This window comes from Danio rerio, chromosome 13 (genome assembly GCF_052040795.2).
Source record: "Danio rerio strain M-AB ecotype USA chromosome 13, GRCz13ab, whole genome shotgun sequence".
In the NCBI taxonomy this organism is placed as follows: Eukaryota; Metazoa; Chordata; class Actinopteri; order Cypriniformes; family Danionidae; genus Danio; species Danio rerio.
The window spans coordinates 35656353-35671993 of record NC_141033.1 but is presented as its reverse complement, the minus strand read 5'-3'; the positions used below and the strand labels follow the sequence as shown (position 1 = coordinate 35671993).

Below are 15641 nucleotides of genomic sequence, written 5' to 3'. Positions count from 1 at the left end.
TGAATAGTTTTTATCGTACAGCGTATCAAATATTATAGAGTGAATTATAGTACTATTAAGTCATTTATGTAAATGAATAGCAAATATGTAGGTAATATTTATTATGTCAGCTAAACTTTAATTGTTCGACGATTATATTTACGAAACAGATTAATTTGGGTTTTCCTAAAAATATGAACTACAACTCCCACACTGTATTTATGATGCGAGCTGTCTACATATTTGCTACGTTTAATTGAAGTCTACTTTTGTATCATTTTTCAAAAATGAAGTGCATTAAAATTTTAATTAAGCATACACATATTAATATAGAGCTGTTTTAGATGTTTAAAATTTTAAAACAGCCTTTAAGATTTTAATCTGCATTCTTGTTTGCAGGCAAAATCAAGACCGCCTATCATCACGAGGTCCAACACGGAAGCGTGAGCTGCAGTCCCGAGGATTTTGTTATTGCCCGAGAAGCTGATTTTTCCCTATTGTTTCGTACCACAACAGACTTCAAATTTTCGCTCTTTTATTCTGTTGTCATTTATTTTGTTTATTTGCTTTAGACTTCGTTTGTTCCACTATGTCTTCAGAGGAGTTTGAAAAGCTGCATGAGATGTATAAATCTCTGTATGACGAAGTGAAGTTGATGCCAGAACGGGTGCAGAAGAGCCAGGGAGGTGAATAAACTCTTTATACTGTATTATACGTTAACAAGACTGTGCGAATGAACTGCTTTCATCAGTGAATAGTCATTAACTTATTTTGAGTACTGTCATTAGAGATTTTCCAAACACTCCTGATATTGTAGCTGTGGATGAAGTATCGAGATTATGGAATTAGGCTGCTGTTCAGAAAAAAATGCTAAAATATCAACCATTAACAAACGCTTTGAAAGTGTGTGGCTATAGTTTTTTTAATCCACGGGAGTCTAGGACACGTTCATAAACTGGGTGCGAGGATTACAAATTGCTGGCTCAGTAAGAAAGACTGAGTCTAAACAAATTGCCATATACACTGCTTTGTGTCTGCAGTAAAAATGCAGTCTGCATATTTGGAAAAGACGATGTCATCTCTATCCCTAATTTGCAGAAGTGAGGTAAAGTTGGTTTTATATTTGCACATTCGTTAGTTTTTGACCAGTGGCAAATTGTGACTGTCTACTTTCAATAATGGCTGTGAGGCATGGGATTATGATTCAAAACGACATTAGCACATTTATTGACTGTGAACGACGCTGTACATTGATAGTCATTGGCTATAATATAATTTCCCTATTAAGAATTTTCAAAAATACTTTTCTGAAGTTATATTTGGAAGACTAAAGTCTCAAATGTGTGAATATAAAACAAACTTTACCTCAATATTTGCAGAGGGACATTCTAAAACGTTTAACGTGGCTTAATGTACTTGAACATCAACCAGAGAAACCCACATTTCTGTCGAGCTTTACTTGTAATTAACCCTAATGACTGTAAAATCAATGAGTCCCAATTCCCTAGATAAAATGTAAGACATCACAATAACCATTTTTCTGAAGTCTATTATAAGGAAAAAGCTTAACATGGCTAATGTACCTTAACAACAAGTGGGTAACATTTAGTTTCTCTTGGTTGTTGTTGTAAAGTCACGTTCAACCTTTTCTTATTATGGACTTCGATGGGAGGAAAACACTTAACGTGATATTGTTCACTTTATCTATGGAATTAGGGCCTGTTCTTTAGACAATAGTTAGTGTTAATCACTAGTAAAGTTTGACAAATTTGGGTTTTCCTGGTCAGTGTTAAGGTACGTTAAGCCAGGTTAAGCTGTTTCCTTATAATGGACTTTTACAGAGAGAACGTTTAGTGATATTGTTCACTTGATACAGTATACTAAAATAAAAGTTTGTTCTTTTAACAGAAGAAAGTGTTTATGAGTATATTTTTATATACATTTGATTGTCTCAATGTTATTAAGTTAAACCTCATTAAGGTCTTATAATGGATTTCAATGGGGATAAAACGTTTTAATGTCACATTGATCAATTAACTTCATCCACAGAATCAGGACTTGATCTTTTGCTAGTAGTTAAAGATAATTACAAGTGAAATTTCATAGATTTTTGGTGTGCTCTTGTTGAGGTACGTTAAGCCATGTTAAGCTCTTTCCTTTTATAATGGATTTGAAAAACGCATAACGTGATCCTTTTCACTTACTAAAATTAGAGCTCATTTTTTTGACATCAGAAAGTGTTAATCACAAGTAAAATTTGATAGAAATTAGATTTTATTTTAGAAATTAGATTTTAATTAGATGTACCTTGTTGTTAAGGTACATTAAGCTACATTAAGCTTTTTCCTTACAATAGACTACAGAAAAACGCGTAATGTGATGTTTTACACTTTATCTAGGGCAGTAGTTCTCAAACTGTGGTACGTGTATGCAGGCTTCCTTCTAGTGGTACACGGAGGAATCGCTGAATAATTAAAGTAAAAATGAGCACACTTTTAACCCTTTGACGCGTACGATAACGCCGATGTGATCAGTAAATTGATTTTAATAGGATAAACCTTTCATTTTATTTTCAATTTTCTAATGTTTGTTATGTATTCTATCATTTAAAGCTAATTTCCTCTCCATATTTGTAACAGTTGTAGGGGCTTATCCCATATTTTTATATCCCAATGTTCACAGGTATAGTTTAATCACTTGCTTTACTGACACACATAACCTACTCTAACGTGCAGTGGGCAAACTCATTTTTTATTTAAATATGCAAATCCAATTCATATATCTAAAATACAAGTTAACATTTAGATTTCAAAGATTTACAAAGTCATATATACATGCATCATATATTTCAAAATTTAGGATACTTTATGATAATACTTTACATTTAGGTACAGCAGTTTTCTCTTTACTTTTTAAAAACAGTGCCGTTTTTGATTAGCTTTTGAACGCACAGTTCAACAGCACAGTGTTAATGTTCAAACTACTTATGATGTTTAATATGGCTGAAAATAACAAATATTCATAATAATAATCAGAATTAATCTGCCACGCTTTTGAATTGTGCAGTGCTGTAGCTGCTTAATTAGGCCTACTACACTACTGTATTTCAATACTGGTCATTATGGTGGTACTTGGGAAGAATTTTTAATTGAGGTGGTACTTGGTGAAAAAAGTCTAAGAACCACTGATCTAGGGAATTGGGGCTCGTTCTTTTACAGTCATTAGGGTTTATTACAAGTACAATTTGACAGAAATTTGGGGTTCTCTGGTTGATGTTTAGGTACATTAAGCAACGTATTTGCACATATTTCTTTACAAACTTGAGGTGGTCCAAGCATTTTAATATTGTTCTTTAAAATATATATATATATATTCAGTGATTGTATTTATTTGCACATCACTTGTACTGTGAAACATAATAGGCTCTTTGTGATTATATGCATGCTGCATTGCTTTAACTAGTATAAGTCATTCCAAATTAAATAATCAATGTGTGTGTGTGTATGTGTGCAATGACATAATGTTGAATAATTTCTTTTGAGGCATTTAAACGCTTTAAATGAAACGGTTTCCTGTGTTTTTTATTATTATTATTTTCCGTCTATAGATATAAACTGTAAGAGTCAATGTCAGTTGTCTCCTTGTAGTGTTCATTGTGTTATTATGCTGTTATTGTCTTGTAAATATTGTCACATCAATAGCATTAAATAAGATGACTGAAATTAACCAGCACTTTGTTTTTATTTGTAGAGGAAAGGAAGAGAATTGTCAGAGACTTTGATGAGCGTGTTTCAGAGGCTGAAGAAGTGGTAAGTAATGATGTTCACTTTATTATCAGTCTTGATTTCTGCTTCTTAAAATTGTATCTTTTACTTGGTTTATGGATTTCCTCTTTTCCTGTTTTCTGCTTTTGAGCACTACAGGCCTAATTAATTTATTTAAATAATGCAATAATGTAATGTGTATGTGTGTAAATGGTAGTTTTTTTTGACAATGCAAAAAATAATAATGTTTTAAGATTAAGGTTGTTTCTGATCATAAACTTATAATAAAAAATCCTTAGTCTTTACTAGTATATGACAAAATAAATATTATTTTCTGTTTATAAACATATGCATTAGCATCCTGTAATAGCATTGTTTGGAGTCCCAAATGAGGACATGCATATAACTAAAGAATTAGAAAATGCCTTGGCTTTTGTAACGTTAATAGCTAGAAAAAGAATTCTTGTAGAGTGTAAATCACCAACTGTCACTTTTGCCTTAGTGATGTAACAGGCCTGTAGCTAGCCTGTTGAAAGGGATGGTTCTTTTTGCAATTGTTTGCCTCATTTTCTATTTAACTATGGGATTTAAATACTGCATTTTGTTGACATTTTAAGCATTTAATTTTAATGTACTAAATATTTCCTAAAGATTTAGTTTAAAAATGTGAATAAATATTTATTTTTAAATACAAATATATTATATCATATATCATCAGAAAAAAATAAAATTAAAACTAAATTAAAAACCGCAGCCTGATGTCATTTATTAGGCAAATAACAAACTGAACAGCACATTCACCTTTCCTCAGTCAGAATTTGGCAATTTTAGGAAAAAAATTAAAACATGAACAATACAGTAGCGAAAGATGCTTTTTACGTGAGTTTGTGTTTTTTTGCACAGCTGCATGTTGGGACTTATAAAATAATAGATACATCGAAGCGACAGCCAACAGAGGATTCGGCTTGGTCTTAAAGCCTTTTTTTATGGGTTATTTTCACTATTTATGATGGTGTAGCAGTCTCAGTAAGACAGATGAACTCATGTATTGGACAAATTCTGGACCTTCGTCTGTAGGGTGGGTCCTTCAAACCACATAAACCCCCCCTGGCTGTGGGCGTGTGTAATTTTATTTTTGAAATCAGAAAACATTTAATATTTTCTCAGAGGATCAACCAGAACATTTTACAAAACATGAGACCCTTTATTAATCCATATTGAGAATAATGTACTCCTCCAACCACAAATCCCCCAACATACCCTAACTAACCCCATAAATTAAAATTATTAAATTATTAAAACAAATGTTGATTTAAAGGGTATAACTTCTAATATAAATTAATTTTTGGTAATTGTCTCGAAGGCTGATGGTGTAAAAGAAAATCTGTCAGTAAATATGCTATTTTTTAGACAGTAAATATGCAAACAGTTTCGAAACTTAAAAATTTTCAGTGTATTTTTAACACTTGTTTTTGTCCACTATGTGCTTGTGTAGTTTTTTTAATTGACATAAAAGGGTTAAGTTTAAGTTTTAACAGTAAATCTTTAAGTCTCTAAAAAAGTCACATTTTGATCAAATTAGATTTTTTAAACTGTCATTGACCTAAAGCAATAGTTAATACAAAATAACAAATACAAAAATAAAAACAATACTTTGAAGTAGTGAGAACCCTGAGACATTTACATTACTTCCATGTGTATTCTATAAGCAGACTCTTTTATCCAATCCAACTTTATCCAATGCACAGAGAAAACATTATCAGCAGCAGTATATCCCGATATGCCATACAATGTTTATTAGAATACTAGAATAGAAATTAAATTGATGTCAGTTGAAGGTTGGCAGCTCATTCCAGCAAAAAGGAGCAGAGATTATGAAGGGTGATGGTTTTGGTGAGCAATATTGATTCTTCTGAAAGTTTTGATGATCTATATTGCAAGTGGTTGTGTTTGGACAGTTTACGACAGCAGGTGGCAGTATTGCTTCACAAAATTGCCCTTGTTAGGACACAAAGTGCTGAGATACTGTAGTAGGCCTAGCTGTACTGTGTTATATAATGTATAGCATTAGCTTTACTTAAATTATTAACGCTAAAATAAAACTTTTATACAACAAGAATGTTTTAAATTGATCAAAATTATCTGTAATAACAGATATAGTGCTGCAAAGGATAAAAAACATTCTGTGTATATATATATATATATATATATATATATATATATATATATATATATATATATATATATATATATATAAATGTTTGTATGTATGTATATATAATAAATAATCTGAGCAAATCAGCATGTTAATGTGTTTTCTGAATAAATGAGTAAGTTGACACAATATAAATGTTTGTTCTTTGCATTTCACACATCCATAAATGTTACAAGGGATTTTTTGTTTAAAATAAAGTTTTTTTTTCTGTTTATATAAATATGTTTTTATGTTATGTTAATCTGCTCAAATCACATATTGGAATGATTTGTAAATTCTGTCTGATAATTTCACATGGCATCGTGAAGAAATCATGTAGTAAATGCAGTTTGAGCAGAACATAAGTAAATTATGTTTTAAAATATTAGAAAATAGAAAACAATAATTTTAACCCTCCTGTTGACTCATGGGTCAAAATGACCCGGGCACCCAGACACCGTTTTAACAGCAAAAAAGAAATAAACAATTTCTTTATCTTAAAGTTTGATTGCTTCTAAAATTTCCCCAACATTTGAAAAAATTCATCATTTTCATATTGTTATAAAGGCTGTACACATTTAGGGTACAACAGTTGTCTTTTGGGTAAATTTTATATAGATGGCCAACTATAATGCCAAAACATTTTAATTCTAAAACATTTTACACTTATGCAGGTACTTTAGATATAGAAAATATGCCCTTTACTTTAGCCAAGAATGAGTTGTCCTGATTAAACATTGATAAATGTTTACAGAGTTTGTGATGAAGATGAGATTGTTTCTTAATGCACAACAGATATGAGGATTAAAATTATTTTCACAGCTTTATTTTAAAGGTTATACAACAGTGCACGCCGGTGTATACAAAGTTCTAAGACAACAGCAGAGGAAAAAGTTTAAGCATATTTCACAGTATTACTTTTTTTAGAGGATTGTTGATTAAATGAATGCAGCCTTGATGAGCATATGACAATTCTTTAAAAAATATTTTGAGAAGTCGCCAAACTTTTGCATGATATTATGTGTAAAAACACAGGAACAGAAACAGTGACTGTCTGCCGCCTTCTCTGAGTTTATCATTAAACATGTAAAACCTCTCTCAGCTTCAGGGTATGGAGCAGGAGCTGTTTGGTGCTCCATCATCCTTCCGAACCCCCATGTCAACAAAGATTCGACTGTACCGACGAGATCTAGCCAAACTGCAGAGAGATATTCGGCTATCAGCAACACCAGGGCTTACAGGTCAGCTCGGGGACAGCAGACTTGGTGTTTATGCCTCACAGAATGACCAGAGTGTAAGTATATCTCATCACTCTCTTAAAAGAGGCCGTTCAGGTTTTTCTCACTCTCATGTGTTTTGAACTGGTCCAATAGTTATATTTATGTTTTCTGTGAAACCATGTTTCATGGAAAGAGAAAGGTCACTGAGGTTATGCAGATTAAGACAGAATTTCTGCTTTCTTTGATGAATTACCCCAGACATCAGCTGAGATCATGGTTGAAATGTGTGTTATTGAGAACAGAGAACTATTCATTTTATGATAAAAATCAGTGTTACTGATGATAAATTTATTAAACCATCCTTATTTAGGTTTAGACAGGAATGTGTTGTTGTGTTTAGAAAGGTATTGTTAAATGAAAGCTTTACTCCTCATTGATGATGTGCACATCACTTGAACAGTAATTATGGAGAATTTCTACATCTTTCCAGCTGGATCTAGATTTTCTTCAGGCTAGAACTGGCTAGAACCGCTCCACTGTACCCCTCATGTGTATTCCTACAGGAAGTTCCATAACAATGAGTATGTTTTGAGTACTACAGATCTCTATCTCTTCTGTGTACTGTTTAATGACACACCTTGCTGGCATTCCAGAGGTGTTACGTGATTCTCAGTACACCACTCACCTCCGGCTACATGTAGTGCTGATTTGAAAAAGTTCAATGAATTTAACTACTTGTTACCTAAGTTTGTTAATAATATGGCAACAGGACAAACCCCTCAGGGCTTGAAAGCTGAGCGCATATAGTGTGCAGTTCTCAAAACTTGATGCTGATCATTGTTTTTGGTTGCCTGGTTATTCATAAATGATTGACAAAAAAAAGATGAAAAAGAAGCTCAGGGTATTAGGATTTATATGACTTAATCCAAGTGCTGGTCATGTAATTAGATTATCTTCAAAAAGTTGATTTATTTCACTAATTCCATTCAAGAAGCAAAACTTTTATATTACTGCAGCATTACGGCGTGGCATGGAGTTGATAAGTCTGTGGCACTGCTCAAGTGTTATGAGAGCCCAGGTTGCTCTGATAGTGGCCCTCAGATCTTCTGCATAGTTTGGTTTGGCACATTGCATCTTCCTTTTTACAATACCCCATTGGTAGTCCCATATGGTATCTGCGCGTGCAGAATTCAGCAGATTTTTAGCCCGTCATTAAATCTGTTTATTTACTTGAGTAAATCTAAGTTTATTCAGTTTTTAAATTAATTACAGTAATATTGTTGACTAATATGAAAATGTTCATCTGATTTACGTACAGTGCAGTTTGTAATGTAATATTTTCTATCTTTTAGTAGATATATTATATGAAAGACTTACCTTGTTTACCAAATAAAGTGAATCTGATTGGATTTGCATTTTAAAAATTAAATAAAAGTTAAAAAGGTATTATTATAATCACATATTAAGGTTTTAGTCATTATACTCCCAAAATAATCCAGCAGAAATCCGCAGATTTTTTACCAAAATTCTCTGCAGAAATAGCAAAAAAATGTCTGCAGATTCTGTCTGGCCCTACCTATTGGTTTTCTATGGGATTAAGGTAGGGTGAGTTTGCTGTCCAATTAAGAACAGGTGCTTAAAGCAGTGCTGGTTGCTTTGGCACTGTGTGCAGGTGCCAAGTCCTGTTGGAAAATCACTCAGCAGCAGTCCAGACTTTAGCTCAGACGAGACACTTCTGATGCTGTCTGTTGCTCAAAAGAAACAAGGAATGTGACAGCTGACACCCATGTCTTGCACACGTCTGTGCGTAGTGGTTCTTGAAGCACTGACTCCAGCTGCAGTCCACTCTTTGTGAATCTCCTCCACATTTTTGAATGAGTTTTGTTACTCAACTCTCCAGGATGTAGTTATCCCTAATGCTTGTAATCTTCTACCACATCTTTTTTTCCCTTTACCTCTCTGGTAATGTGCCTGGACCCAGAGCTCTGTGAACAGCCAGCCTCTTATGCAATGACCTTTTGTGCCTTGTGCAAGGTGATAGTGGTCATTTTTTGGCAAACTGTGTAATCAGCCGTCTTCCACATGATTGTGTAGCCTACAAAACTAAACGGAGAGACCATTTAAAGGTCTTTGCAGGTGTTTTGAGTTAATTAGCTGATTAGAATGTGGCACCAGGTGTCTTCAATACTGAACCTTTTCACCATATTCAAATTTTCTGAGATACTGAATTTAGGGTTTTCATAAGTTGTCATTAAATTAAAAGAATTGCTTGAAATATATCAGTCTGTGTGGAATGAATGTATACAATATACAACTTTTACTTCTTGAGTGGAATTACTGAAATCAACTTTTTGAAGATATTCTGAATGTAGACCAGCACCTGTATAACATGAAGGGTAAGAGTGTGCTTTGTATGAGATCAGGTAGTGAGCTGCTGTGCATGTTGCTGTTTTTACCACAACACAACTTGGAAAATAAAATCTAGACAGACAGATAGATAAATGGATGGATGGTCAGACGGATGTGCAGATGAATGGGCAGACAGACAGACAGGCAGAGATAAAGACAAAGTGATCACTTTGCAAGGCTTTTGGTTGTGCTTTTCAATTGAAGAATACCAAAAGAAGTGAATTAAGGCTTTTCTGCTGTTCATCATTCCCAAAAGAAGTTTGAATGTTCAAAAAGATGTTTGAAATCAATACTAAGAAAATACAGGGAGAAGAAACGCTAGATGTTAAACTGTACACTTACTGATTCGTCAAGTATCTCTTTAAGACTATGCTTGTATCCATCGCCATCTTTAAGCTCTTCCTCTAGCCGTTGTCTACTGAAAGCCTCAAAGACATCAGGGATGAAGTGGAAAGTGCAAAGGCACTAAGTTTTATTTGTGCAAAGGTATTGTCCTGTTCTTTTCTCATCTTTCGCAGTGAAGACCTAAATAATTCTCTCGCTGCTCTTTTTGTGAAAATTAAAAGCTGCACAATGTGGCATTGTACCAGTACCTTTTTCAGCTGTGTTGCAAAAAAATAAAAAAATAAATAAAAATCAACCATTACGCACTCAGAGGTCCCCCTAGGCCAAAATTAATGTTTTTTTTTTTTCAAATAGCAAATCTTTCATGGGTTTTCAACTGCATATTTCAGTAACAGACATTATTTTCAATAAATTGATCCATGCAGTTTTGCACACAAATTTAAAAAATCTGTCTTCCTTTACTCACCCTTTACTTGCTCCAGACCTGTTTGATTTCTGCTTCTTATTTTCTTCTGTTAAATCAATGGTTACGTGTTTTAGCTTGCTTCTAAATAACTTCTTTAGTGTTCAACAGAATAAACAAACTCATAAAGTTTTGGAACCACTTCAGGGGGAGTAAATAAAGAGTTTTTTATTTTGGGGTGAATTATCACTTTAATACCTGGGGTTGTTTTCAAGTAGTTAGACAGTTTTTATTTTATGAGCTACCTGTAATCATAAACAGATCCTTCCAGTTTTTCAACGCATATGTACCCACACCCACACACATGTATGTAAACTGGTATGTGATGAAAGTTTAATTCCCTGCATCTATACAAACACAGATGCCTGTTACACTGCAGTGGAGTGATTTATTTTTCTGTTGCGGATGCAGAAGTTGGCCTTAAGCAAGGTCATGCTGTGTGTCCCAAGAGACCTGTTTCTGATCTCAATGAAACTGAGGAAGTGAGGTCAGCAATTGTTTCTTTCGAGAGGTCATCACAGTTTTTGTTTTTTTTTTAAATTACAATCAAAATGGTAAAAGTGGGCAATAGTTACCTTTCACTCAGCATGTGCTTATGCTATCTATCTATCTATCTATCTATCTATCTATCTATCTATCTATCTATCTATCTATCTATCTATCTATCTATCTATCTGTCTGTCTGTCTGTCTGTCTGTCTGTCTGTCTGTCTGTCTGTCTGTCTGTCTGTCTGTCTGTCTGTCTGTCTGTCTGTCTGTCTGTCTGTCTGTCTGTCTGTCTGTCTGTCTGTCTGTCTGTCTGTCTGTCTGCCTGCCTGCCTGCCTGCCTGCCTGTCTGCATGCCAGCCAGCCTGCCAGCCTGCCTGTCTGTCTGTCTGTCTGTCTGTCTGCGTCTATCTGCCCATCCATCTATCCATCCATCTGTCTATCCATCCATCCATCCATCCAAACAATCAACCACCCACCCACCCACCCACCTACCTCCCTCCCTCTCTCCCTACCTACCTACCTCCCGACCGACCGACCGACCAACCTACCTACCTACCTCTCTCTCTCTCTCTCTCTCTCTCTCTCTCTCTCTCTCTCACTCTCTCTTTCTCTCTGTCTGTCTATCCAGAGACATCTAAGAATAATTGTTACGAATTGTAATAATATAAAACTTAAAAAAAAAACTATTGTATACGGTGTAATTAATAATAATCTCTAATAGTTATTATGGATTGGGAAGTTAGAATATATTAGACTAAAAATGTTTTTTCAAGCAACAAAATAAAAAAAAGTCTGTTAATAATACAATAATAATAATGTAACATTCTGTGCTTTTTTCCAATGAACATTAGAATGTATCCTATTTTTTCCTGAGAAACTTTTCAGACATAGTTAGAACAAGAATGATTTGATGGCATAATGTCTGTATTTAAGTTAGTGAGTGCAGCCCACAAAATACTAATTATATGTCATTTGAAATCTGTATTCTTCTCTTTTAAATCACTTGTCGTAGTTGGCCGAAAGAAAATTTAAATAGTTTAAGATAAAATAAATAAATAGCTCACACCTTACAAAAAAGTTTTGTTAATGTATTTACTAACATGAACTAATTATGTACAGTGCTTGTATAGCATTTATCAATCATAGTTCAATATTTACTCATGCATTAAGATCCTATCCCTTGCTTGTTAACATTAGTTAATGCACCATGAATTAACAAACTAGTAATGAAAAATTGTATTTTTATTACCTAATGTTAAGTAACGTTACAAGTGTATGTATTGTTCATTGTTTGTTCATGGTATCAAATGCATTAACTAACATTAATTAATACAACCATATAATAAAGTTATACCAAAAAATGGAGTATAATTAGGACAAACATGTCAAAAAAAATCTGTGTCACTTTTATATAACGTGTTTTTACATTTTATATTAAAGTAGACGGTGTATTTGCATTTAACATACTTAATATGCATACTATTGTTGTTAAATAACAAAATCGTCTCACTTTTTGGCCCATATATCATTTTAAATATTACTTTGAAATACATAATTCATTTTATGGCCTCTAACAGCAGGTCTGTCTTAACAATGTAGTAATGTCTATATTTCATCTTAATCAGCTTATTAATTGTAGTTATAAATGTTTCAACACTGGCATTATAACCGACTATGCAGCATATCCTAGTTAAACAATTACTAATTTCTGTGTTTGTTTTTGCAGACTCATCTTCAGTCACAGCGTGCTTTGCTAATCCAGGGGACAGAGTCTCTAAATAATGCGTCAAAAAGTATTGAGCGAAGCCAGCGGATTGCGGCAGAGACCGACCAGATTGGCACAGACATCATTGAGGAGCTCGGAGAGCAAAGAGAGCAGCTGGACCGCACCAGAGATAGAGTAAGGCTGTGTTCACACTAGTGCATTTTAGTTTTAACACAATGTTCTCAATTTAAATGTTCCATATTGACAATTCCCCTGCATTTCGTAAAGTATATACATGTCAGAAGCTATAAAAGCTATAGAATTACTAAAGTGTAGCCTATATACAAATATTAGATCAAATAAAAATTGTTATTTGTTATTAAAAAAATACTAATGTTGACAGAAAGAAGTTGCAATTAAGTTAGTCAAAAGTAAGTAAGTCAAATCCTATGATAGTTAACCCTATTCATAACAGAAATGGATCTGTTATAAACATATTGTAGCAATCTAAGGTTACACTGTGAATTTTTGTTTGGAAACCAGATAAAACATCATTATTTGTCAGCATGGTGTGACTAGCAGTGAATGTACCAATGGCCGTTTAAATTGAGCATATGAAAAAGGCTTGACGAGTCAGGAAAGGATATGCAATAACACAGACGACCAATCAGAAAGCAAATATGGGCAGCCAGGCTCTTTTTTTTCTCTTCAATGTCTGTTTTGGTTCATTTACACTAGGGGTGCCAAAACTCAGACCTGGAGGGCCGGTATCCTGCGTAGTTTAGCTCCAACTTACTTTAACACACCTGCCTGGCAGGTTCTAGTATAGCTGAAAAGAGCTTGACCTTTTTAGTTGTGATGGGATCTCTAGCCTTTCCAAAGTAGTATAATATTGATAATTGTAATAAAAATTTGTGCGTTTTAAAGTGCTAATGTAAACGTAGCTTAAAAATAGCCAAAAAAAAAAAACAGACAAATGTTTTCTATGGGTTCACTTCCTCTCTCTTTCTCTCTGTCTCTTCTCTTGCTCCACTATCAGTTGGTTAACACTGGAGAGAACCTGAGCCGGAGCAGGAAGATCCTGCGCGCAATGTCCAGACGGTAAGCCTTGCACTCTTATGAAACACATTTTGCATCACTAGAGTTGTTTCCAAATCCTTTTTCTGAGAATTCACTGTATGAATTCTTTCCTGTCATTTCAGGATCGTGACGAACAAACTGCTCCTCTCCATCATCATCATCATGGAGGTGGCCATCTTAGGGGGTGTGGTGTACTTGAAGTTCTTTCGCAAGTAGGCAGTGAGATACACAAGACTCTCTCCCTTTTCTTCTTCCTGATTTTCATGAGTTTCTGACCTGGCAACAATGTGCTGGATGCTTTCGTGACTGTTAGTGTCACATGGACTTGTATGAGAGGTTATTTTTAGTGCTAAACTTTATAAGCATAAGCACCGCTCTCAGGGTGAGATGAAGACATTCACCATTGTACATTGACTTCTGGAGGACTTGTGTTAACAGGAGAAATTGTGTTACTTCACCCTCAGCGGTTTAAAAAAGATGCCAAGGTGATCTGGTGGATGGTTGAATGGTGTAAATGAAGCATCCAGTGGAATGAGTGGAAAAAGAACATATACAGTATATTATATACATCTCTTTTACAGTGCTCAATCACTTTAGAGGATAGTTCACTCCAAAATGATGTAATTCTGTAGTAATTTATTGACTTTTTGTGTCAATCCAAGACATGTTTTCTATACTGTGAAACTTTTGGATGGCACTGAACTTCATTGCACTGCTAAAAACATTCTTCTGACTATTTTCTATTGTAATATATTGACCAAAATAGATTGAAGAAAGTCTTAAATCTTTGGAGTTGCGTGTATGTAAAATATTTTGGAGTGAATCATCCCTTTAAAACTGAACTTTTAAGTAAATTGTGTGTTAAATTAGTTTTGTTTTTGAGGTGGCATTAAAGGTATCATCTCTTTGTTTTTGTTCTTGAAATGGGTGTTTGTTTTCCTTTTGTTTTTCCACCAATCAGCCAAACAGAGCTGAGTTTACCTCAGGCCAAGAGATTGACAGCTATAAACAAGCTAGTCATTTTATTTGTGAGCCCTGATTGGTGGAGAAAAGGGGTGTGTTTGGCCTGTCAGATAAGGGGGACAGATGTTACTGTAAACATGACTGATATTAAAGTGACACAAACACCTGTTATATATTAAAGACTAGCATCGAGGGCCGTCAAGCCACTTTGACATACTGACGTTTTGCCTGCTGACTGATGATGTTTATTTCTAGTTCTCTTAAGAGCAAAACAGCAGACATTTGAGTAGAGTTATTTCACAGTGGTATGTTTGGGATTTGATTTGAGGTGTGAGCAGGTGATCGACCTGTTTTTTAATTTTAATCCATAATCACATTCCACAGTCATAGGTAGGTGATATGATACATTGTTTGGATTACAAATTGGGCAAAACGGATGATTTAACGGATGACTCTTTCAAATCAATCAAAAACATAAACAAAATAATGACAATTTAAATGACATTAGACCGTTTATTTATTAAACTTTATACTGAAATGAATGGCATTGTCATTAATACTAATGCTGAGAGATATGAACAATAAAACAGTAAACTTAGGTGTGCAGTGTCAGGTCGTACACCCTTTAAATAAATTCTTCTAAGGGTGTAGCATTACAATCATTCATTACAATTCAATTCAATGTATTTGCGTAGTGATTTTCACAATAACTTTTGTTCCAAAGGAGTTTTCAAAAGGTGCACGTTATTATGTTCAACAAAAAAATGCAGGAAAACGTTAAGGTGTTGTGTATTCAGCTACAGTATACCCTCACCGGCCACTTTAGTAGATACACCTTACTAGTACCGGGTTGGACCCCCTTTTGCCTTCAGATCTTCCTTAATGCTTTGTGGTATAGCTTTAATAAGGTACTGGAAATATTCCTCAGAGATTTTGGTCCATATTGACATGATAGCATCATGCAGTTGCTCAGATTTATCAGCTGCACATCCTTGATGTTCCACCACATCCCAAAGGTGCTTTATTGGATT

At 34.2% G+C, this 15641-nt stretch overlaps 1 protein-coding gene across 2 annotated transcripts; it reads left to right on the top strand.

Moving 5' to 3' along the window:
* Nucleotides 1–406: 406 nt before the first annotated feature.
* vti1b (vesicle transport through interaction with t-SNAREs 1B) lies at nucleotides 407–14826 on the top strand. 2 transcript variants are annotated; one of them, NM_201036.1, is made up of 6 exons: nucleotides 435–665; nucleotides 3730–3788; nucleotides 7040–7231; nucleotides 12589–12762; nucleotides 13607–13668; nucleotides 13770–14826. In NM_201036.1, the coding sequence occupies exons 1-6, from the start codon at nucleotides 569–571 to the stop codon at nucleotides 13861–13863; spliced, it is 678 nt and encodes a 225-aa protein (NP_957330.1). In that variant the 5' UTR covers nucleotides 435–568; the 3' UTR covers nucleotides 13864–14826. The 2 variants fall into 2 exon arrangements, 1 of the variants encoding a protein (NP_957330.1); XR_015505038.1 differs by lacking the exons at nucleotides 12589–12762; nucleotides 13607–13668; nucleotides 13770–14826 and adding an exon at nucleotides 9139–9434 and having other exon boundaries at nucleotides 407–665; nucleotides 7040–9060.
* The last annotated feature ends 815 nt before the right edge of the window (nucleotides 14827–15641 follow it).